Source organism: Rhinolophus sinicus, chromosome 4 (genome assembly GCF_057876585.1).
Source record: "Rhinolophus sinicus isolate RSI-liver-muscle chromosome 4, RSI-T2T, whole genome shotgun sequence".
In the NCBI taxonomy this organism is placed as follows: domain Eukaryota; kingdom Metazoa; phylum Chordata; class Mammalia; order Chiroptera; family Rhinolophidae; genus Rhinolophus; species Rhinolophus sinicus.
In genome coordinates, this window is record NC_142504.1 from 12,303,671 (window position 1) to 12,329,069 (window position 25,399).

The window sequence follows — 25,399 nt, forward strand, 5'->3', positions numbered from 1 at the left end:
CTTTTCAAGTTTTGTCCTCCATTATGCTTTTTCGTATTCTGAAACAAACCGACATTTTATTTTAGAACAGATCTCGGGGTGGGGGTAAGGGGTTGCAAGGTCAAAATTAGTATTATAACAACACTGAGATGTTATTTATGTTAACATGCAATGCATTCATCATTGCTCTTGTCAAATGAATAGATATATATTCAAAAAATTTTTCATTTTCTATTTTTAATACAGTAAATATTGATAAATATTGATAAACAAAAGTTCTTTGGGGCCCTCAATAAACTGCAGAAGTGTAAAAGGGGCCCAGAAACTAACAAACAAACAAACAAAAGTCTAAGAACCACTGCCTTAGGACAAAATTACCTTTTCCTTGGAAAACAAAATCAATATACAGTTGTATCTCTTTGTCACTATTGCTCCTAGTGTAGCTGCAATAACTCATATTCATTAAGCTTTTAACCACAATAATTAACTTCTGTTTATAATGGCCCAAAGATATATCCTCTCTGTAGCATATAAAAATAAGAAGCCAAAGTGTACAACTAAATTATGGTTAGTAATCAACATTGTTTACTCTGCCTTACTTGGTTACATATACTAGAAAGCTGATCCAAACTAGCTTAAGCAAAGAAGAAAAAGCATTGGACCAGATAACTGAGAAGTCCAAGAGCTGAATAACCTCGGCATGGTTGATGGTAGGTGCTCAAATGAAATCACTGGATGTTTGTCTCTCTCCATCCCTTGGCGTTTTCCTCTGGGCTGGCCCTGTTCGTTAGCAGTCGGTCTTCTCCGGATGCAGGTACAACCCCCAGCAACTCTAAAAAGTATCAGAGCTTTGTAACTCCACCCACACCGTCCTTAAGTAGCTCTACTTGGAGCAAATGTGGATATCCCACATTTTGTTTATCCATTCATCAGTTGATGGAGATTTGAACTATTTCCACCTTTCAGCTATTGTGAACAGTGCTGCTGTAAATATTTAAGTAAGAGCTCTTGTCTGAATACCTGTTTTCAATTCCTTTCACTTTATACCCAGGTGTAAAATTGCTGGGTCACATGGTAATTCTATGTTTAACTTGTTTTCCACAGTGGCTGCGCCATTTCACATTCTCATCAGCAATGTGTGAGGGTTCCAGTTTCTCCACATCCTTGCCAACACTTATTTTCCTTTATTATTGGTATTACTATTAATTAATTACTTTATTTATTTATGTATTTTCACTATAGCCATCCTAGTGTGTATGAAGAGGTATCTCATTGTGGTTTTGCATTTCCCTTATAATTAAGTTCTTAGTTTTCCAATTGTACAGAAAAGATTGTTTGCTCTCAGAGGCATGGATTATATCTCATAGGCTTAATCTTTTCAGGGCTGAGAATATAGTGGGTAATTAATCGTTACCTGTTGACAAATTTTTCATTCAGCAAACATGTACAAGAGAGTCTGAGCTTTCTTTGTGTATCAGCTCAGCATCTATCAGAAGAGTTATATTTAACCTCAGGAGGTCAGAAGATTAGAGCCAGCTGTGACAACAGGGCCCTAAACCTACATGTTCACACCTCAACAGGAGGCAGCAATGGAAGGGAGCTTCAGAAGCTCTCTAATCCACAGCACCAAATGGTGACTGAAGGGCAGTTACAGTTAGAACAGGTATCGCTGATGTTTTCATCTTTAAGAAAATGTGTCTTGGCAGAAACCTCTTGAGGCAGACTTCCTAGAGGTTTGGTGGACTCATGTGAGCCCAACACGCCATGACGATAAGACTTCTGCCATAATCGAAGGGTCATGTGCTCTTATGAATGAGACTTTTAATTTGGAGCATTCATTACGTGTAAGATACCGTCCCAGGCAATTTATTAATAGCTGAGAAGGCCAAGCACAGCTTTCAGACATTATCTCAATCTTAATAATAGTTCTTTCTCCTATTGCAGCACTAGTTCTGTCTGGGTTCAGATCTGAGCTCTGCCACTTACCAGTGATGAGATTAACCTCTGTGAGCATCAATTTCCTTATCTACAAAGATGGACATTAAAATGCCCATCTCTTAGGGTTCTTTTCAGGATGAGCGAAGATAACCTGCGTACCTTGCTGCAATGTCTGGTACAGGAGAGAAGTCAATACATCTTAGTTTCCTTTGCCTTCACTTCTAAGTAGGGATATTACAGATATTTTTCCTCCTACTTTGTAGATGGGAAAAGTGAGGACCAAGTCTCAATGAATGAGAACTCCTCATCTTTTGGGGTGTCCTCCCAGCTCACAGCTGTTTCCAACTCACTGGGAACTGCGCCCTGAACCAGGTGATGACCCACAGCAGTCACGTTTTCCCCACAGACCACTGCTCCTTTGGGTGACTGTTGATTGAATCGAGGGAGACAGACATGGGACTAATGTGGGCCAATCAGATCCTTGGGCAAGAATTGGACTTGAGACTAAGAGACAGAAAGTTAAAATCTTTCTGTGGCCAAAACTGTGCCACAGAACTTAGGATTTAGATGCCATTACCTTCTGGCATTGGGATGGGGGAAGTAGAGAAAGCTAGTCCTCAGAGAGAGATGAGGCATATAGATAAGCAGAAAGAAACAGTTCCTCCAATGCCTTTCCAGTACTCAGTTCTAGTCCCTTCTGAGCCCAGCTCACACTTTTTCCTTTGGATTCTATGATACCCAGATGCACAGTTATGATAAATTCCCTCATGTTGCTTCTCAAAGTTTGGGAGGCAAGCTTTTCACAGGCCACGGACTCAAATGGGAAAGCCACTGAACTTTATTTCCTGTAACACAGTTCAATTCTGAGCCCTCACTCTACCTGATGACAGAAAAGCAATAGGTAGACACAGTCATTTCAATGTTTTCCAGGCATTTTAGGTTTCACTCAATTCAGGATATTCTCACATGTGTCCTTTTCTCCATATTGTCATCTCTGGACTTCTTGGGCCTCCGGGCATTGGAGGAGGCATTTAGTCCATGTCAATCCTCCGGGAGAGAGATGTAACTGAGACATGAGGCACTCCATCTGCTCCTGGGTCATCGTGTCCTTGAAGGCCACTCTCCACCCACCTCATTTTTCTCCACAGCTCTCTGGCCACTGTCAGAGATTTTTGGGCCCCTTTTAAGAACTCACCAGCAGCTACATCTTTTTATGTTTATTTTGAAATTAAAAAGTTTTTTACTAAAGTCAGGGCAATCTTTAATCTGCAGGAAGTAGGGTCATTTAGTTATTCTACTAATTTCTTTCTAACCGCTTGTTTACAACATAAATTTTGTGCCTTGATCTTTTTAGGGGGCAGCCTTTGGAACCTTAAAATTCCTTTTTCTCTCATAAATCCAGGCTGTTGTAAATCAAAGGTGTTGGACTATAAACGATTGTTTTTACTATAAATTCTAGTAAGCTGGAACTAATTTGAATTTCAAGCACCTAATGTGGAACTCAAATTGATTTGGTCGAGATGTTGCATAGTGGTGACTCAAGGGGGAGGGCCAACGGGGTAACTTATAGAAAATGCACATTTCACAATGCTGGATGAGTTTGAGTTGCTTTCTCGATTACTCTGAGCTAAAAACCCTGGTCTCCCAAGAACACGTTCCACCCTTTGATGCTGACTGTCTTTTACAGTTTCCAGGATTATCTCCTTCGTACTGTTCAATCTGCCTTCACAATCATTATATCCATTGGGATATCGATGCTGCAGGGCAGATAGAAAGGCTGTGCCAAAGTTAGACCTACATTTTCAAGACCAAATGAAACACAACGCCCATTTTCCTGAAGTCAAACTGTTTTTAGAAGGAGCGAAGGGGAATGGCATTCCATCAGGCATGCTTGTCATTCCCCAACCTTGGTTTCAGATCGTCCTTATGCCCTGGCCCATGGAGAGGCTCGCTGTTAAATTCTGTTCTCTCACAGCCCTGACATAGCAACTGCGTTTGGGGGCCACTTTTAGACAGTCTAAGCTTCACTTACAGAGCAGTGGCAACAAGATAGCGTCTGAGATTCAGTTGCAGCAAATCAGAGACCAGACAATATGTTCAGAATATACCTAGTTATTCAGAATAGTCCATGAAAACCAGTTCTATGGGAGAGATACAACATTATCTTGCTCTAAATGTAAGGCATTTATCAGTGGCACAAAGTTAGAATGGTAGGGCTCTTAGAGTAGGTATTCCCTTTTTTATTTTTAGGTGGCAGGGTAAAGAAAAGTAAATTTAATGAACTTTAATGATATAATAAAACCACAATATACTATCAGGTGAAAAAAATTAGTAAACGGATGTACACATATGAATCCAGTTAGGAAATACAGTTGACCCTAGAACAAGGCAGGTCTGTGGGGGAGTGGGGGTGGCTGTTAGGGGCACCGACTCCTGTGCAGTCAAAAATCTACATACAACTTTTGACTTCCCAAACATGTAACTACTAATAGCTCACTGTGGACCAGAAGCCTTACCGATAACATAAACAGTAGATTAACACATATTTTGTATGTGATATGTAGTATATATTGTATACTACATATCACAAGCTAGAGCAGGGAAAATGTTAAGAAAATCATGAGGAAGAGAAAATACATTTACACTATTTACTGAAAAAAACTCCATGTATAAGTGGACCTGCAACGTTCGAACCTGTGTTGATCAAGGGTCAATTGTCACACACACACACACACACACACACACGTATGTGTAGGTATATTTAGACACATATAAAAATAAAATAAGGAAACCCATCAACACTGCTCACTTCTGGGTAGTGGGATCATGAATTGTTTACATTTTCCTCCTAACCCTTGTACACATGTCCCCCATTTTTTATTATTCTATCAAGAGAAAATAATGAACATCCTACTTTTTTAAAGGGCGGAACGAGACTTTCAATTCTCATAAGATGAGGAGAAAAGATAATCTGAAATTTTTCCTGCCACGTTTCTTAGAAATGCTTGATAAAATACAGCAAAAATTATTTTAAATGCATGAATGAACTAGCAAGAGAGAAAGGAAGTGCCCAAGTAAGTGGTCAGGATGTGGGATCCTGCTGCCGCTGGGGTGAGGCCCAGGATTCTTAAATAAAGCAGTTTTTAAAGGGCTGCATCCTCACGGAAAGAGTAGATTAGGGAAAACATTGATCCACTGGCACGGAGATACAAAAAAGAATTTGTATGCTTCTGCCTGGGTGGGAAAAATGTCTATCTGAGAAACAAAATCTCCAGGTCTTTTACTACCCCAAATTTGGGGGTTCATATTTGCAAATGATCCAGGAACCATGAAGATAAATGACCTCCAAGACGATCAATGACCGAAAGGATGGTCCAGGAACGGTGATCTCTCTGTGCTCTGCGGCAAATGCAAAACAGCCCTGGAGAGGCTCCCTGGCCCCCAGGCCATAGGGGATGCTCCCAGAAAACAGGCTTCTCTACAGATGAGCTCACAAACAAAAATGATGACACATAGGAGGACAGAATCCTCCATGAGAACCAGCAGACGCAATAGCACCAAAAGATTCCCTAAAACTTCACATAACAGGATGACAATCTGAAAGAGACCGTAAAATACTCATGTTTAAAATTGTTAAAGGCCTAAAAGATGTAATTAAGACACTAAGAAAAGAACAGGTCCTATGACAGACACTGTTGCATGACAGTTATGAGCACAGAATCTGGAGCTCAACTGGGTAAATTCCAATACTGTCACCAGTGAGTGGGATGGTGCCACCTATTAGCTTGATTTCTTGATTATTGTGAGCTGAAAACTCTGGTGTCCCATCAATGCTTTCCATCCTTTGACCCTGCTGCCTCTTACAATTTCCAGGATTGTCTCCTCTGTAATAGCCAACCTTATCACAATCCTCATGTCCACTGGGGTGAATCACAATATTTCTATGTCTCAGGTCCCTCCCTCCCTGTAAAGGGAATATTAATGGTCCCTATGCTAATGGGGTATTGTGAGAATTAAATGGTTAATATATGGAAAGTACTTAGAAGACTGCCTATCAAACGATATATTCTAAATCCATTAATTTAAAAACAGACTCTTAGATATCAGATGCAAAGACCCAACCATATGCTGCTCATAATAGGTACACTTAAAATCTAAGGACTCAGAAAGACTCAAAATAATGGAATGGCAAAAAATTATACCAGTAAATACAAATTTTTAAAATTGATACCATGTTTCCCCGAAAATAAGAGCTAGCCAGACCATTAGCTCTAATGGATCTTTTGGAGCAAACATTAATGTAATACCTGGTATTATATTATTATTATATTATATTATGTTATATTATATTAAAGACCCAGTCTTATATTACAGTAAAATAAGACAGGATCTTATATTAATTTTTGCTCCAAAACATGCATTAGAGCTGATGGTCTGGCTAGGTCTTATTTTGGGGGAATACGGTAGCACAATACTCAGTAGCCACAACAGAGGCCAGAAGACAGTGTAATTATGTTGGTATCAAACAAAAAAGACTTTAAAATTTTTAATTTTGTGGGGATAAAAGTCACCACAACACAGAAACACAAACAATTCACTAGGAATATTCAATAGTTCTGATGTTCTATGCACCAGGCAACATAGTGTAATGGGCAGAATGAAATGGAAAATTGGACAAATTGACATTCAAAATGTGGCAGACAAAAGTAAAATATGGAAAATTTGAAAAACACAATTTATATGACTCAGCATATACAGAAAAAGTCAAGGTTTTCCGACTACAATTTGAAATTAGTGAGCAAAAAGAAACCCTTTCAAAAAATATAAAAACATACTTCTAAATAGTTTGTGTCAAAAAAGAAGCCTTAAGTGAAATGAGTACATACTTAGCACTAGAAGTGACAACACATAATAAAACATATGGGATACAGCTAAAGGGGAACTTGAATCATTTATGGCCTTAATTGCATATGTTAGAAAAGAGAAAAGCCTGTAAAGTAATAAGAGAAATGTCCATTTTCCAGTTATAAAATAAACATGGCACACCTAGGAAAGTAGAAGCAAGGAAATAATAAAAACAGAAATGAATGAAATAAGAAACAATAGAGAAAAAAATCACAAAACCAAAAGTTGCTAAATTAAAAAAAGTTAAATAAGATGACAGAAAATAGTTAAAACAATCTTGAAAAAGAACAAAGTAGGAGGAGTTAAATTTCCCAATTTCAAAATTTACTACAGAGCTGCAGAAATCAAGATAGTGTGGCATTAATAAACTGTTATATTAGAAATCAACTGATTTTTGACAAATGTGCCAAGAAAATTCAATGGGGAAGAATAGCCTTTTCTATACATGGGGTTGAGACAACTATAATAGATATCCACATGCAAAAGGATGAAACTGGACCCCTACTTTATAATCACATATAAAAATTAACTCAAAGGGGTCATAGAACTGAAACTATGAAACTCTTAGAAGAAAACCTAGGCGTAAAGCTTCACGATCTTGGGTTAGAAAATGACTTCTTAGATACAATATCAAACACACAAGCAATAAAATGAAATTAAAAAATGATAAACTGGACCATTAAAATTAAAGACTTCTGTGCTCCAAATTATACCATCAATAAAAGTGAAGACAACCCATAGACTGAGAGAAAATATTTGAAAGTCATATATCTGAAAAGAGACTGGTATCCAGAATATATAAAGAAGTGTTACAACTCAATAGTGAAAAAATAAGCAACTAAATTTAAACATTAACTAAATTTAAAAATTGAGCAAAGGATTTGAACAGACATTTTTCCAGTGAAGGTATACAAATGGACAATAAGCACATGAAAAGATGCTCAACATCATTAGTCCTCAGGGAAATGCAAATGAAAACCATGAGATTCCACTTCACACCCACTAAGATGGCTATAGTTTGAAGAAGCGTTGGTGAGGATGTGAAGAAATTGGAACCTTCATATATTGCTGGTGGATTGTAAAATGGTGCAACCACTTTAGAAAACAATTTGGCAGTTTCTGGAAATAATAAACATGGAGTTACCATATAACCAAGCAGTTCTGTTCCCAGGTATACATCCAAGAGAAACAAAAACATATATGTACACACAAAGATGGGTACACAAATATACATAGCAGCATTATTCATATTAGCCAAAAAATGTGAACAATCCAAATGCCCATCAATGGTGAATGGATAAACAAAATGTAGTGTATCCACACAATGGAACACTTTTCAGCAATGAAACAGAATGAAGTACTGATATATACTATGATATGGGTGAACCTCAAAAACATGCTAGGTGAAAGAAGTCAGTCATAAAAGACCACATATTGTATTATTCCACTTACATGAAAGGTCCAGAATAGAAAAATCCAGAGACAGAAAGCAGGTTAGTGGTTGGCATGGCCTGGAGAAGGGAGGAATGGGAGGTGACTGCTTAATGGGCACAGGGTTTCTTTTTGGGGTGATGAAAATATTCTAAAATTTGATTATGGTGAGGATTGTTCAACTTTGTAACATAATAAAAACCACTGAACTGTACACTTTAAATGGGTAAGTTTTACGAGACTAATTGTACTCAATACAATTGAGTTTTGACAAATCAAATAAAACAGCATTAAATACAATGCTGTATTCTGGATTGCATCCTGGAACAGAAAAGGACACTAGTGGAAAAACAGGTAAAACCTGAATAATGTCTGTAGTGTAGTAATAATGTTTGTACTAAGTAATTGTACCAATATTAATTGATAAACAAATGTACATGGTTATGTGAGAAGTTAACATTAGTGAAGATGGGTGAAGGTTTTACAGGAACTCCGTATTATCTTTGCAACTTTTCTGTAAGTTGGGAATTATTCCAAATTAAAAGTAAGAAACAACCACAACAAACCTTTAGTGCATTCAATAGCGAGAGACAGAGAGAGAGAGACAGACACAGAGAGAGATGGCACAAATAAATAATTAGGAATGACAATGGGATTTAAACTACAAAACAGTGGCAATAACTGCTAATAACCATAATACTAAGAATAATTATGTACCAGCACTGTCGGGTCTCTGAGCTCAGGATGAATTCCACAATGTGACACAGTTTGAGATAAGGAATAGGTTCTTTGGGGGAAACCTACAACACAAGGGTCAGCAAGAAGAGACATGATTTGTGGTTCACTGTCCTCCCATTGCTGCATGGAGAGTCATGTCAGGACCTGGCTGACGAGCTGTCAGAGTGATCTGGATTTAAGGGCTTCATGTTTGTAGCAGTCGCTGAGAAAGCCAGTTGCCTAGCACCTGGACACTGGGCGTGGGGTGGAGGGGGACTGTGAAAGCAGCAGGCCCTCATACCAAAGGAAGGGAGCGATGGTCCTGTGGGAAGCTGAGTTTGAGTGTGGCCCTGCTTCTAGGAGAAGGTGGGGTCAAGTCCTAGCTGGCTTCTTGTCCAGTCTACCCAGAGTAAGCTCAGCTCTCAGGGTCATTTTGGCACAATTCCACTTGGTGCTCATAACCAGAAAATTGCAAACATACACAAAATGTACAATTTCTTAGAAAAAATAACTTCATGAAACTACTCAAGAAAAAATATAATTTTGGGTTAGATTTATTACTTGAAACAGGAGTTTTAAAATCCACCCACCTCCCTTAAAAAAAAAAAAAGGATAAAATAAAATAACCCATTGAAGCCAGAGATTTTACAGTCAGACCCAAACTTCAAAGAACAGATAATCGTTACCTTAAACAAAGTGTTCCAGTGAATACAAAATGAGGGAACACTGCCCACCTCATTCTATGAAGCAAAATAATTCTGATGGCAAAATCAGATAAGGGCAGTATGAGAAAGTAATAATTAAAGGCTAATCTCATTTCTAAATATAGATGCAAAAATCCTAAATTAAACATTGGTCAACTGAATCCAGAAATGCCTATTAAAAATACATCATTACCCAGTTGGACTCATCCTAGGAATGCAAAGATGGTTAAAATTAGAAAGTCTATTAATGAGATTTACCATATTAACTGGTTAAAGGAGAAAACCATATAATCGTTTCAATAAATGTAGAAAAAGTTTTGATAATATTCAACATTGTTTCATAATTAATACCAATAGCAAATTAGAAGTAGAAAGCAACTTTCATGGCTTGTTAAATGGCAGCTACCTAAATTATAGCAACTTTCAAAATTATATAGCAAAAATTATATGTAATTGTGAAATGTGGAAAGCATTCCCTTTCAGATTAGAAACACAATGAAGATTTGTTCTGTCACCATTTTTATTCAACATTGTACTGGAGCTTTTCACTAGTGAGATAAGACAAGAAAAGGAAATAAAAGTTACAAGGATTGAAAAGGAAAAAAATATGAAATAAAAAAGAATCTTCAAACTACTAAAAATAAGGGTTTATCACGGTTTTTGAATGCAAAACAGATATATAATATCAATAACATTGCTATTCACCAGCAACAAAAATCATAAAATGTTGTTTTTTAAAAAGGATATATTTTTCAATGGCAACAATAAAATATAAGGTACCTAGGAATAAATATAACAAAAGATGTATGAGACTTTTACTAATAAAATTATAAAACTTTATTGAAGAATGCAGTAGAATACCTAAATATATGGAAATATAAACCATATTTATTGATGGGAAGATGCAATTTTGTAGCAACTGCAGTTTCCCCCCAAAATCAGTCTAACAAATTCAGTATAATTATAATAAAAGTTTCATTGAACAAAATATTTTTCAAAACTTGACAAGATTATCCTTAAATTCATGCAGAAGATTAAAGGGTGAAGAATAGCCAAAACTCAAAATTTTTTGAGAGGAAACACAAACTCTGTGTGTGTGTGTGTAGTGGAGGGAACTGACTCCAAAAGACATCAACAGTTCCTTTAAAAAATAGTGTGGTATTGGCCCAGAGAGTGACAATTAGGCAAATGGAACAGAACAGAGACTAGAATTAAACTAATTTATATATGAGAGTGGAAGCATTTAAATGATAGGAAAAGGATAGCCCCAACAGTGCTGAGACCAGTGGGGATTCATAAGGAAAAGACCAAATCAATCCAAACCACATTCCACACACAAATAATTTCCAGATGGTTTCAAGACCTAAAGGTGAAAAATTACTAAGTTATTGGAAAAAATATGACACGATGTCTTAGTGATATTTGAATACGCAATTATTTTCTAAACCAAACCTAACAAGAATTAATCATAAAGGAAAAATGGATCCATTTGATTATATTAAAATTAAAAACTTATTTTATAACAAAAGGCACAAGATGTAAAGTGAAAAGACAAGCCATCATCTAAGAGATGATATTTGATATTCATGTAACCAATATACAATAACTAGATTTAAAAATAAAAGATAAACAACCCAAGAGAAAAATGATGAAAAGTATGAACAAGTGATGGCCAGAGGAAGAAACCTGAATGTCACATAAGAAACTATGTTCCCCAACCCCTCCTTTTTCTTAGTGATTTGTGGTTCCTCATTTGTGAGCGATCTAGTCACATCCTTTGTATCTTTTTCTATTTTCTAAGTGACGTGTGGGAATTCTTCGTGTTTTGAACGTGCTCTTTTGATCTGGCTCTTCTGCCCTTGCAATGTTGGCCATGCTGGTCTCACCCTGTTGTTCCTGAGAACATGTTTTTTACTTAACTTTTAAAATTTAACTATGATTTGCATACATTTAGCATTAGTGCTTTCAGTGTCTTAAGAAATCTTGTCTACCCCAAATTCACAAATATTGCCCCATGTTTCCTTGTAGAACCTTTCCCCCCACTTTTACATTGTTACATGCTCTATCTTGAATTATTTTTGTGGGGTGTGAGGTATCTGTGGAGGTTCATCTCCCCCCACCCTCCACAGGCAGTTGTTCCAGTACCTTTTGTCTTCCGTTCACCATCGAATTACTTTGGTACTTTGACCAAAAGTGAATTGACTATATAAGTGTGGGTTTATTTCTGGACGCTCTCTTGTTCCGTGGATCTTTACACTGAACCATCTTGATTACTGCAGTTTTATAGAAAGCCTTGTGAGTGGCTATTGTAAGTCCTTCAACTTTGTGAACCGTCAAGATTGTTCTGGTTCTTCTAGGTCCTTTACATCTCTATGTAAATTTTAGAATTGGTTCATTAGTTTCTATCGAAATCCTACTGGAATCTAAAAAACGTTTTATTGATAGAATTCACATAGCACACAATTCACTCATTTAAGTGTACAGGTAAAGCATAAAATTCAAATATACAATTCAAAGTGTACAATTCATGCAATAATTTTTGGTATAGTACTTTATCAATTTTTCAAAATTGTGGTAAAATATTTGTCACATAAATTTGCCATTTTAATCATTTTTAAGTAAACAATTCAGTGGCGTTAAGTACATTTTCAAGGTAGTACAACCAATATGTAGTTATGGAGATATTCCATTGTCCCCAATAGAATTTCTGTAGCTAGTATGCAATCACTCCGTATTCCCTCTGCTTCCAGCCCCTGGTAACCTCTACTTTCTGTCTCTGAATTTGCTTAATCTAGATATCTCCTGTAAGTGTAATCATACAATATTTGTCCCTTTGTGTCTGGCTCATTTCATTTAGTATAATGTTTTCAAGTCTCATCCATGTTACAGCACTTATCTAAACAGCATTCTTTCTTCATGGCAGAATAATCCGTTGTTTATATAGACCACATTTTGCTTATCCATTCATCTGTTGATAGATACTTGGGTTATTTCCACCATTTAGCTATTGTGAATAATGCTGCAGTGACTATTGGCATACAAGCGTCTGTTCGAGTCCCTGCTTTCGATTTCTTTGGGTCTATGCCTGGGAGTGGAATTGTTGGGTCACATGGTAATTCTATGTTTAGCTTTTTGAGAAACTGCCAAACTGTTCCCATAACAGCTGCATCATTTGACATGACCACCAGCAATGTACAAGAGTTCCAGTTTCACCACATTCTCACCAACACTAGTTATTTGTGTTTTATTTTATTTTTCATTATAGCCATGCTAGTAGGTGTCACGTGGTATCTTACTGTTGCCTTAATTTGCATTACTCTGATAACTAAGGATGTTGGATATCTTTTCATGTGCTTGCTGGCCATTTATGTATCTTCTTTGGAGAAATGTCTATTTCTCTTTTGCCCATTTTTAAAATCAGGTTGTCTTTTTATTATTGAGTTATAAGTCTTTGTATATTCTGGATACAAGTACCTTATTAGATAGATGGTTTGCAAATATTTTCTCCCATTCTGTAGTTTATATTTTCACTTTCTTGACAATATCTTTGATATACAAAAGTTGTTAGTTTTGACAAGTCCAATTTATCTATTTTTTTGTTTTGTTGCTCATGCTTTTGGTGTCATATCTACATGCTGGTATTTTTACTGGGATTGCACTGAATCTTTAGATCAATTTCAGAAGAACTGACATTGTGATATTGTGATTGATAATATCATATATTTATTTGGTCTTCCATTTCTAGCACAGAGATCCTAAAGGCCTTGGAATTTTCTAAGTTATAAGAGTGATAAAGGCATCTTGATATTCATAACGAACCCCTTTCAATCACACCTGAGCTTATGTTAATGAAGTGACTTTTGGAAAGCACCTAAGGATGGGGGGTGGTTGCCAGGGGACACAACCATGTGGTTAGAGGGTTGACCCTTTCAGTCCCACTGAGGGAAGAGGGAGTGGAGGTTGACTTCAATCACCAATGGCCAATAAATTAATCAATCATGCCTAGCCATGAGTACCTATCCAAAAGGGTGGGGTTCTCAGAACTTCTGTTAGGTGAACACTCAAAAAGTGCTGGGAGAATGGCATGATCCCAGAGGGCAGGGAAGTTTCACGCCCCTTCCCACCCACTTTGCCTTGTGCATCTCTTCCATTTGGCTGTTCCTGACTTATATCTTCTTATAATAAACTGATAAATGTAAGTCAATGTTTCTCTGAGTTCTGTGAACCACTCTACCAAATTAACAATCCCAAGAAGGGAGTTGTGGGAATATCTAATCTACATTCAGTGAGAGGCACAGGTGATAGCCTGGATGTTTGATTGGCACCTGAAATGGACTGGGGGCAGTCTTGTAGGATTGAGCCCTTAACCTGTGGGATCTGATGCTTTCTCTAGGTTGACAGTGTCAGAATTGACTGAGTTTAATTTAGGATACCCAGCTGGTGTTGGAGAATTGCCTGGTGGTATGAAAAACAAAACACACATCAGAGACATCCTATCAATATCAGATCTCCTAACCCATGAACATAGTATACCTTTTAAAATTTATTTTAGGTCTTCTCTATTTGTCCTCAGACATGACCAAATCTAACTAATTATTTCCAAAAGACCCTGTCTGCTAATATCATCCCAGTGGGGGTTAGGCTTTCCACATATGAGTTTTTGGAGGACACAAACATGCTGTTCATGACACGGATACTCTTTCCCTGTGTCTAAATATACAGGCCTAGGGAAATCCCAGGATGGGCCTATTTTGGATCATGTGCCCACTGCTGTGGCCGGAGGGCTGGGCTCTGTGACTGGCAGCGCATCCAGAACTCAAGAGCAGTGAAGAGGCAGTCATTCGAAGAAATGAGTGTGCTCCAAAACAAGGGGAGAGGAGATCAGGGCAGAAAAATATATTAGACATCTTTTGAAGTGATGGGAGGGGTCCTATGGAAAGTGTCAGGTCCACCCTCATGCTCAGCTAGCCATTCTGGAATCCTCCAACTGCGATACAGGTGAAGTATCACAGCTGGCTCCAGGGCTCAGGCAAGAAAGAAGACGTGTCCCAGTCTACTGCAGACATGATTAGGTGAAGGCCTCCTCCTTGAAGGGGGCAAGACATCCAGTGCAGAGGGAGGAACCTGCCCTAGGGGCAGCTGTGACTCCTCTGAGACCGGGACAAGTGGCCCAAGTAAGAAAGGTTTACTCAGCCAGGAAACGTCCAGGCACAATGGCGCTATACTTCCCTTGAAAACAATAACTATGAATATCACCACCACCACCACCACCATTTTGGGAGCTCCTACTGTGTGCTTGATGCTGTGCCACACACATTCTGCCCAATTCCTGATTTCACCTTTGTAACAACCTTTTGCAATAGCTATTCTGACCCCCAGGGCAGAATAAGGAGTCTTTCAGCTCTGCACTCTGGTGATCATCTTTTTATACTAAATAAAATAGTCAAGGATTTGGGATTTTATAAAACTCTTAGTGTGACACACACACACACACACACACACACACACACACAGAGGGACCCGAGTTCCTCTCATGCAAGTCACAATAGAATACAGGGCTTCCGCAGGCTTCCTCAAACATAATGCTGACTGGTCCTTAAAACAAATGCTTACAGAATGAAGTTTACTGCTGCATTCTCTCATCTGCCATTGCTGGCAGCATAAGCTAATACTGAGCTACAGCTCTACTGCCCAGCAATTTCACTTGGGCAGGGAAAGGGCTGACCTTTCATTTCCAAACTCACAGAAGCACAAAGAAAGAAACCTTTCAGCTTCTCAGATGGACTGCAGCCAATTCATGTGAATTCCCTTGTTGCTGAGTCTTTCTGGCTTGCTCTTGTAAGACGACTGTCAGCCAGTCCAAAGGGCTTCTTTTTCCACTTTTTCATTTGTTTCAGATGTACTGGGCTAGTCACTAGGTATTATACTGGTGTTCAGTTTTTCCGGTTAGCCATAAAAGAATGCAACACTTACGAGTTGTATAAAAATGGGATATGAGTCACGTCTTTGTGGGGGAAAAGGCATAGAAGCTTATGAGTGTAAAATAGCCAGTAGAAAAAAAAAAGTGTGGTGAGATTAACTTAAAAACTTTAGGTACCTTGCTAGAAATTATAAAGCAAATGTCATTAAAAGTCAGAGCACATGCCAGGGGTCGACCTACATTATACAATGCTTTTTAACCTTGTTTTTGAACACCCTCCACCCCATTTTAAAATAAAAACATCGCACAATTATCACACAAGAGTCAAACAATAAAGTTTTCGTACACAGAAAAGAGTAAAATAAAATCAACACCTACTTAAAAATAACCATCACCACACTTGTCTCGTTAGGGAGACCACCTCAGGGAAGATGTAGATGCCTGATCACTGCACTGTACACCTGAAGCTGAAGCTGAACAATAATGAATGTCAACTACAAGTTTATATAAATAAATATACATATATGTATATATATATATATTTACAAGAAGCGGAGTACAGCGTTAGGAATAGAGACAGTGGAAATGTAATGTCTGTGTGCGATGTCAGAGGGGTAGTGGATGGGGGCTGGGGGGTTATTAATGTGTGAGGGATAGAAATGATAAATGTCTAACTATCACATTGTTTTGTGCACCTGAAACTAATACTAATAATAAAATAACCATCACCAACTGCAGGTGAGGATCACTTCTGACTTTTTTTTTTTACAGACAAAGGTAAAAGGATATAGAGAATATTTTTAGAAATATAAACTCATACTTATTTTTATTTATCATATTTATTTCTAATCACATTAAATTAAAAATAGCATTCAGCGAATGTGCTTGTATTTAAGACAAGAAACTAAAGTAAACTGAAGCAATTACTAACTTTTAAATATTTCTTTATCCCAACAGTATTTCTTTAATAATCCATTGAAGTTTATTTTTCAAAAAGAAAAGTTACCAAAAATAAGAGATCAGCACTTATACCTCCCTTCCCCCATTCCCAATGTATTAATCATACTATTAAAGTTTACAATATTTGCAATATGTATCTATAACATGACTATAATTCCCAGTGTGGTCTTGGTTCTTCATATAAATTCAGTGCTCGCCAACCGTCCTTCTACTGTGAGCTCCCCTATTACTGAGTTATTTGATTCATCTCTCCTATCAAATGGTTTTCTGAAGAAGGGCTCATGGGTGTTGTATTCCCCGACTCAAGAGTACCTGACATTGTAGTTGACAACTTGGCTGCCAATGATATACATATTGTCACTTTTTTCCTACTCAGACCTTTAGATGCATTCCTCCATTGTTTCCTGTCGCTGCATCTTGTGGTAAAGAAGTTTGAGACCCGTTGGTCACATGCTTCCTCTGCCTGAATGAATAATTCTTTTCTCATGCTTGAAGTTCATTAACATCATCAGGACATGTTGTGTTGTCAAGTGCTGTCAAATTTCTAGAACACAGGACACTTTTTCAGTCTGAAGGTTAATTCCTTCATTTCAAGAAAACTTTTCTTTATCATATCTTTCAATACTTCTTTAGTTCTTTTTTTAAATCACCAATTACACATGTTAGAATAGTTTCATCTTCCTACAATTATTTTCTCAAGAATTTAATCTTTGTTTTCTAAATTCTTCCTTTACTGCAGCCATCTCAAGCCTTTTCTTCTGTTATCAATTCTGTTTTTGACTATTTCTTGCTATTTCTAATTCATTTAGTTGTTCTAAAATAGTGTTATTTTTGTTCAAGTTGTTTCCTTAACTTCCTTTTTATTTCATTCTGTTGTTTGATTCCCACATATACGAGCTTTCCTTTTATTGAATTCATGTCCTTTTGAAGTTCTTTGAGAGAAAAATACACCTGTAGGAATTTTGTTTCTTAGATGAGTTTTTTCCCCCCATAGGTTCACCTGTTCCGCACTCCACTTCCTTTGCTGGCTGTAGCATATTTCCGTAGCTGCCAGGTCATTTTATTTAAATTTGTTCATTAAGGTGGGCAGCCCTGTTTAGACCATTTATTTGCTTTAATATAGTATTGGTCTCTTCTCCCTGGCATACTTCCCATTTTATTGGACAACTATCCCTCTTCGCCTGTGAGCTTGTGTTCTATAATACTTCCTGGCGGGGATGTTAAACATATTTAATAACCAGCATGACACAGACATTGAATAAGCAGAACAGAGGTAGGCCATAGTTCTGGGGCAGGGGCTTGAAAGTTTCTTGTTGGGCCCAGTTACTCTTTTAGTTGCTGCACTGTGGGGGTGGTTATGAGAAGGGCTGGGGTGGCCAGACGTTAGATGCTTTAGACAACGATTACTCACCTTCTGGTATGGAAGTATTTTGCTCTTTCAATAACTAGTACAGCTATACCAGTGGATACCAGCCAACCCGAGGCCTGCTCATCCGTGTGCATGGGGAAGGGAGGAGGAGCAGAGTATACAGGCTTTTGTCAGAGGGACGGGATCGGTTCTGTGTTCTGATACTTGCATTAAGTCCTACACCAAGGTGAGTTCCAAATGGAGAGGGGACATATCTATTAGGTTGGTGCAAAAGTAATTGCACTTTTTGCAATTGCTTTTAACCTTTTAAGCTGCAATTACTTTTGCACCTACCTAATACTGTATCACGGGAGAGGATCTTGGGATGTGAGTGTTTCTCGTAATTCAGGGATGAGCAGGTTGTCCCTGTCCTTTGTGTCACCCATCTCTCCCAGCAACACCCCTTCTTCCAACGTGCGCACGCAAACGCGCGCGCGCGCGCACACACACACACACACACACACACCCAGCCGGACTCAGAGGAAGACAGGTATCAGGCGACCCATCCTGCCCATCGCTCCAATCAACTTCTTTCCAACACCTGAGATGTTAGAGAAGTCAGGATTTTGCAAATCCACACCTGCTCAGGGTGGGGCAGGAGTAGGAGCTCTCTCATTCTTGCCAGAAAATTTGGTCTTTTTCTTGGGCGACCATCTTTTGAAGTTTAAAGCACCATTGACAAGGTTGGGCTCCTTCCCTTGCTTCATTGCTGGTGAACGTAAGTGGTTTTTACTTCTTAAATTTTAATTTATTTTGGTAGTTCATTTGTTAGACGTTAGAGGATGGAACTTCTGTGATCTGGCCTTATTTATCCTAAGAAACCACACAAAAGTCTTTAAGAGAAGCACATGATAAAATATTTAAAAATAAGTTTATTATAACTAGCGAATATAAAATCTGACAGATGTTTTCAAACATTTTTGCAAAAAAAGTAAAACCCTCCCCTTTCCACCTCCCCACAAGATACAGAGTAAGAACTTGGACAGAGTTTTACATGAAACCTAAACATGAAATCCTCATTCATCGGTTGGTCCTAAAAGGCTCCAACACGTTATAGTCTAAGCAAAGTTCCATTAAAATTAAGAAATCAACAAACCACTTGACACTTGCTTTCTACTGTCATTATGATGCTCAGTCAAAATGTGGAAGGACAAGAGCAGGTAACATAAGACTGCATGTGACAGATATTCAAAGTGCATGGATTTATGAAACCACAAAACATTTGAGAGAAGAATACTGAGAGTAGAATTAAACAGTGACTTAAAAAATTAATTCAAGGAAATCTATGTACATCGTAGCCTTTGGCATCTGGTCTAATGTGTTTCTTCTTTATAGAGACATCATTTTGTCCAATCTATTAACCAGATCAAATAGACCTTAACACATGTCTCATCTAACACAGATTGTCCACAGCCAATTTCACATGAGGTAGTTGGGCTGTTTACTGACATTCTAGTGAAACTGTCATGGCATAGGGGACTCATACATCAAACATGCCATGAGACTGGCTCATTAGCCTTCCGGGAAGCAACAGAAATTACTTCTAGATCATCCTTCTTGTCATCACTGACTCCATATGTACTTATAAAGAGACACACATACATCAGAGTCTGTGGATGAGATCAGCTTTGCAAGGGGTACCAACCATCCCAGGGTGGTTTCTGTTTATAAAGTACAGGGAGGAAATAGTGACTGTGCTTTAAAATATATATATAAACAGAAAGGATAGTGCTTAAAGCAAGCGGGATCTCCACCTTGGGTTCTCACATAGCTTAGCTGAAAACATCTGCTCACTCTGAAAGAGCAGTGATTAAAAAGGGTAACCAAAGAATTTTGAAAACTTTTGCATTACAGAGTAGTGGTATGTGTTTTCCTTTGAATAAAAGGCTATATATATAAACAGTGGAGGGGAAAGATCAATGCATGCGTCCACTGTACCGTCCATAATCACTTCATCAGGCCCCGGAGTGCCTTATGCAGCAGTGCAAGGAGGAATCATGCAAACGGCCTCTGTACACAGGAGTATGGATTGCAACAGGATGGGAACGGGTGACGCTTACAGAGACGGACTAGTGAACAGTATGTTCATAGAGTCGTTGAAAGAACCCCGAACAACCTTGTAATAGATAAGCAGCCTTAAAATACCATTAGACAGTTAGTGAATATTTTATGTCATAATTATGAAACCCCTGAGTAAGCAACTGCAGACTACAAAGGGACATCCAGAGACAGAACATATTTCTAAATACTCTATCTACACTTCACAGGAACACAGGTTTACTCTACATGCTGAAGTCTTCGGACAGACTGCATCAGATCAACAAAGAGCACCGTGGACCAGGCCCGCTAAGACCAAACACACTAATTAGCTCAGCTCATAGAACAATGGCTTAAAACATATTTTACGTATAAATTCTAAATCTAAAAATGTAAAAAAAGGTTGAGAGTTCGTCTTAAAAAAAAAGAAACACAAAGGTGGGCAAGCTGAAGAATTGTAAAACCTATCAGAAGCAACTGATTTTAATCAGTGATTCAGAAATGCACCATTGGGTAACCAACTTCTCGTAGGACATGGTCGTTTAGTGGGAAAAACACAACAACAAAGCATAAAAATAGCTTTCCTTCAGAAAGTTTCCAAAATGTTTCACATCATCTTATATGGATCATGACCCTCTGATGCTCTCTACTGCCTTAAATGATATTTCTTCACATATGACTTTCACAATCAGATTACGTTTCCTTAATAAGATACCTCTTACTTCAGCTCTTTCACTTATTTCAAACCGAATCAAGAAAAGTGTACTTTATTTATTGGTCCCTACCACATAGTTTTTAAAATTAAAAATACTTTTCTGAAAATATAAAGGTGAAGGCATTAACCTTTTGGATACATACATATACGCAGTTAATAATCAAAAACGAGAAGACTGCACACGTTGCCAGCGACGCTCACCTAATAACAGATCCCCTTTCCTAAATGCCACGCATCATGGTGGCCACCTGCTTTACAGCTACAAATGGGAAGAGGGGCTCTTTAAGCTCTTGCAGTTGGGGAGGGGAACCAAATCCCCACCGCCTGGACACCTCACCCAGGGTTAGGTCTGAGGCAGATGCTCCACATACGTGCTGGAAGGTGCTGCTGAGGAATAGGGCAGAACAGCTAGCAGGGGGGATTGGGTTCGGTGCTCTGATGGGGGCACCGCAAGGCTGAACTATGGAGTTGAGCTATCCCTCATCATGGAATACGACATTTGGGGACGCTTTATGTTCAGAATGGCAGGCACATAATGATGACAAGCTGCCTCAAGTCACTACCTACACAACCTCATGAACACCGCCTTTCAAAGTCAATCCCTGGGGGCCGCTATGCTCAGCCTTCTGAGAGCCCCACTTCTAGAGCTCCTTGCAGAGCGGATGAGAAAATCATCTCCACCTCACAGTCACAAGTTGGTTTTGCCCCCCAAAAAGCTATCTGTCCAACTTAACATTTTTCACCAGGATTAGCTATTTCAGTAAAATTTGTTTTCAAAGGAAAAAAATGCCATATTTGAAAGGATTTTGTTCAGTTAGACAAATGCACCATTGATCCCTCTTGAGTGTAAAGCCTAGTTTCTACGGTGGGAGATGTGCAGACATGATGAAACCATGTGTATGGGAGCCAAATGTTACTTATTAGCCTCTACTAATACCTAGAAGACACATTACCTTTTCCTTCAGAATCTCTCTAATGGTCCCTCTTGAAAAGAGACCCCAAAAATGTTTGAGCAAGGAGAGCAAGATGGCTGTTCTGTCAACAATCATACTAGCATTTTCTGATTTCCTCTCACTGTCGGGGTGAAAGAAAGCTTAGAGGTCTTGAAATCTTGGAGGATTATGGAGAGAAAGCCTTAATTATCTTTTCTCTTTGCCCCATTCTTGGATAGCAAATGCAAATGAGCACAAATTAGGACTTTAAAATGGAGAAGCTAATACTGTAGATTCAGGAGGAAGCGCTGCCTGTGCCAAGCTTCAGGTCCAGTTGAATTTATCACCTAGTATTACGTGCAATTTCTAGTTAGTTTTATTGAAGGACTCTCAGGGCTTTACACATCTTAGGCAAATTTAATACGCGCCAGTGAGGAAAATACCGATCCCAAAACATTACGTCTTTCCTATAGGGTGGGAAAAAGGATGAGCAGAAAATATAACCCATTCAAGTTATTCAAGCTCTTCTCATCTGGGTTCCCAATGGTCCCAGATAATATTAAACCCTTCTCCCTCAGAAGCCGAGTCACATACACCAAGGCAGTGGCGATATAAGTGGGAAATGGCCATCCGAGCAGCTTTCTTTTTGTGTATATTCAGAGCTTCGGGGGCAAACCTGAGGTATTTTCAGGGGGGCCACCTGCTCCCAGAGACCACGCGGGTTCACTTGAGGTGATGGGAGCAGTTGGTCCGAACGGTCATGTTTCACACTCACAATCTCCTGGTGGCAGCCCATCCCAATGACGCAATGCCTAAAGTGTCTTCATTCAAGGGACAAGCAAAGATTGGCTGTTTTTTTTCTTTTTCCCTTTTAGGAGACTACGTCGAGGGCAGGAAGTCTGAATTAGCCCCTAATCCCGCCATTATAGTCACACTAACTAGAGAGGAAGACACACTGATTACTCGTGGTGGCGGTGGTGGCAGTAGGGACAACAGACATACCTCAGCAGCTGCCAACAGGAAATGCTAAAGTTCAAAAGAATCAGCATCATTTTAGCTCCCTTTTCCTCCTCAGCCTTAAGACACTTGACATTGCTTTACTAAGTTTAAGCCTTTTCCAGAAGCCCTTATGTGAGCAGAATACCTGTATCATTAATGTGAGCTAAATAAATGCCCATTTGTTTAAAAACAGACCAAAGACAAAATCAATACCCTCCTTGCACTAATCTCTCTGCCTAAGGAGAGGGTTCTGTTTGCCCTGGGGACTGCTCAGGTGGCGTTCACCTGCGCCCTTCAAAGGAACTCGCCTTCTACCCAGGGGAACTACCTCATGCTGGAAAGTCCCTTCCCGCTCCTACAAGGAAGCAGCGTCTGACGCGGAAGGCACCTGTGGCTTCTGTCTCACACACTCGGCAGCGTGGCCCTCACAGAGAGTAGGGCCACAGTCCTAGTGTCACTTTTCAGGAGTGAAAGACTCCTCTATACAAGATTGTTTTGTGAAAGAATTAAATCCCACCACTAACTTTGACATGGTCCCCAAAGCTTTTGGGCTTGATCAGCAGATGCATTTAGCTTGCTCTGCACCATTGCTGATTAAAGCAAGACTGATCAGAGAGCACCCTGGGAACCACGGTCCCTGCATGTGACAGCAAGGCCTGCTGCTGGGCGCCAATGCTGGTTCAGTGAAGAAAGCTGCTGCATAAACTCGGTCCCCTTCTCACTCTCGTTTTCACTATTTTATTGCAACCACAGTCTCCTCCTCTTTGGAAAAAAGGACACATCCTTTAGTTCATGCGATTGGGAACCCCATAAATGAGAATTTAATCTCATGGTTCTTCTACCTGTGCGCACCAAGAATAAGTTGAAAAGTGGACTCCAAGTTCCCCGCCCCCTCCCCGACTCTGGTTGCACAGGGCTGGGGTAAGGCCTGGGGGTTTGCTGTTTGAAGAAGCACTCTACGTATGCAGGTCATACTAGATCATACTACAAATCCCCTGGCCCCTCTGCTTAGAGTCTGTATGACTATGAGCAAATCCCTCAACCTCTCATTATTGTATCTGAAACTGGGTAATAATCCCTGAATGTCACAGCCTCACTGTGACGTCCAATTGAGATAATGCCTGGGAAAGCGTGCTGCCAGCGATGGGCACCAGATGGGCCACCTCGGAGGGCCTGTCCCCACCGCTCCCACACTGCCCTCCAGGTTGGAGTTAGGGCGCACAGCTCATCTCTTCGGAGCCACAGAGCCCCTGCCCGTGACACGATGGCACTCATCGTGTATGTCTTCTACCTCCCATAGTACCATGGTCACGCTGATGCCCGAGCACCTGGATGACACAGGCTCTTCTCGCCCACAGAGCCATGGAGAAGAACATTCTCTGAAGGGCGTCTAGGCATAGAGACGTCTACATTTCAACAGCGTTGACAACGGGGCGTAGCTCCCTCCAATGTTTTAGTCTGATTCTAAATTGACTGAAACACTGGCTATAAGTTCTAGTCCTTGGAACAGAATTTGCTCATTTTCAGCTTGGGTTTGGGTGGCCCATTGAAGCTCAAAGCTAAAAACCAAACAAAACCAAACAAAACATAATACCAAGAAATCCATTTGTCAAATCTGCTCTTAAAACTTGCTGTTCAAGTCTATATAACAGTTATGATTTGGTTTCCAGGAGGCCCTTTGAACTGAAATTTATAGCACCTTGATTTTTAAACACACAAAAACACATAAGCATTTAAAAAAAATTATATATAAAAGCACTAGGCTTTGCCTCCCCTCCTCCATCCCGCCGAGGAAGGGGTGGAGAGGGTTAAAGCTGCTGCTGGAAATGAAGTCGGGCAACAAAACACTTCAGCAAACGTTATTCCCTGAAGTTAGGAGGCGGCGCTGTCCTGCGGATGTCATACCACCTCGTCAGACTCCAGTCCGTGGACCTCGTATAAAGTGTCCAGGATTGCCAGCTGCTTTTCCATGGCAGGGAGGTAAAGGCTGAGGTCCCTCTGCATCCCAGCTCCGAAAGCTGCTTTCAGGTGGTCGCCTTCCTTTATGGTTAACGCGGCCACAAAATCTTCATAGGATGGTGCCGCCCTCAAAGCTAACTGCAAAAGAATTGCCCGTGAGAATCTGCGTCACGTGTCTCTCTGTCTCTCATGCTTTACTCTTATGCACGAGTGCGTGCGTTCTCTCTCTCTCTCTCTTTCTCTCTCTCTCTCTCTCTCTCTCTCTCTCACACACACACACACACACACACACACACACAGACACACAACTGAGAGCAAGAGTTAAAAAAAAAAAAAGGAATATACCCTTCCAATTTGTGGACTCTAAAATTTATTTTCAAGCACCAAATCAAATACTTTTAAGGCTAGAAGTAGCAAGTATGTACTTGGGCCATCTTGACGGGGAGTAATGCTATCAAGTCAGGCAATGCTGAGAGAACGAGCTTGAGAAAAGCTTCCTACTCGTTCAGTGTGGTCCAGGCTGCTCCCCTGGTCTACCTGTATGCACACTGCTACCACGGTCTTGGATCCCACATGGCCAGCTTTCCAGGGCCTCTCACTCTCCTATGTGTGTCTCGTGTTCATGTATACGTTTCTTTGCCTATCTCCCATTTCCCCCCACGTGGATAACATTTTCTTTGCACTCTTGATGGAACACTTTCTGAAAAGGAAGGGACCTAACATTTGTTGTTAGCTTGTGCACTGATGCTTCAATGTACTGTATCCCTGTTCATCTTTATGAGAACCCTGTCCAGT

The 25,399-nt window shown here is 39.5% G+C and overlaps 1 protein-coding gene across 2 annotated transcripts in view; it reads right to left on the reverse strand.

Moving 5' to 3' along the window:
• Positions 1–664: 664 nt before the first annotated feature.
• PLEKHA8 (pleckstrin homology domain containing A8) overlaps positions 665–25,399 on the reverse strand; it is a 71,494-nt gene continuing 46,759 nt past the window's right edge. The window contains exon 14 of one of the 2 annotated variants that reach the window (XM_019726184.3): positions 665–811. In XM_019726184.3, coding sequence (XP_019581743.3) covers positions 767–811 — 45 coding nt within the window. In that variant the 3' untranslated portion in view covers positions 665–766. Of the gene's footprint in view, positions 812–18,816; positions 24,743–25,399 lie in introns of those variants that run through there. The other variant, XM_019726183.3, reaches the window with a different exon arrangement.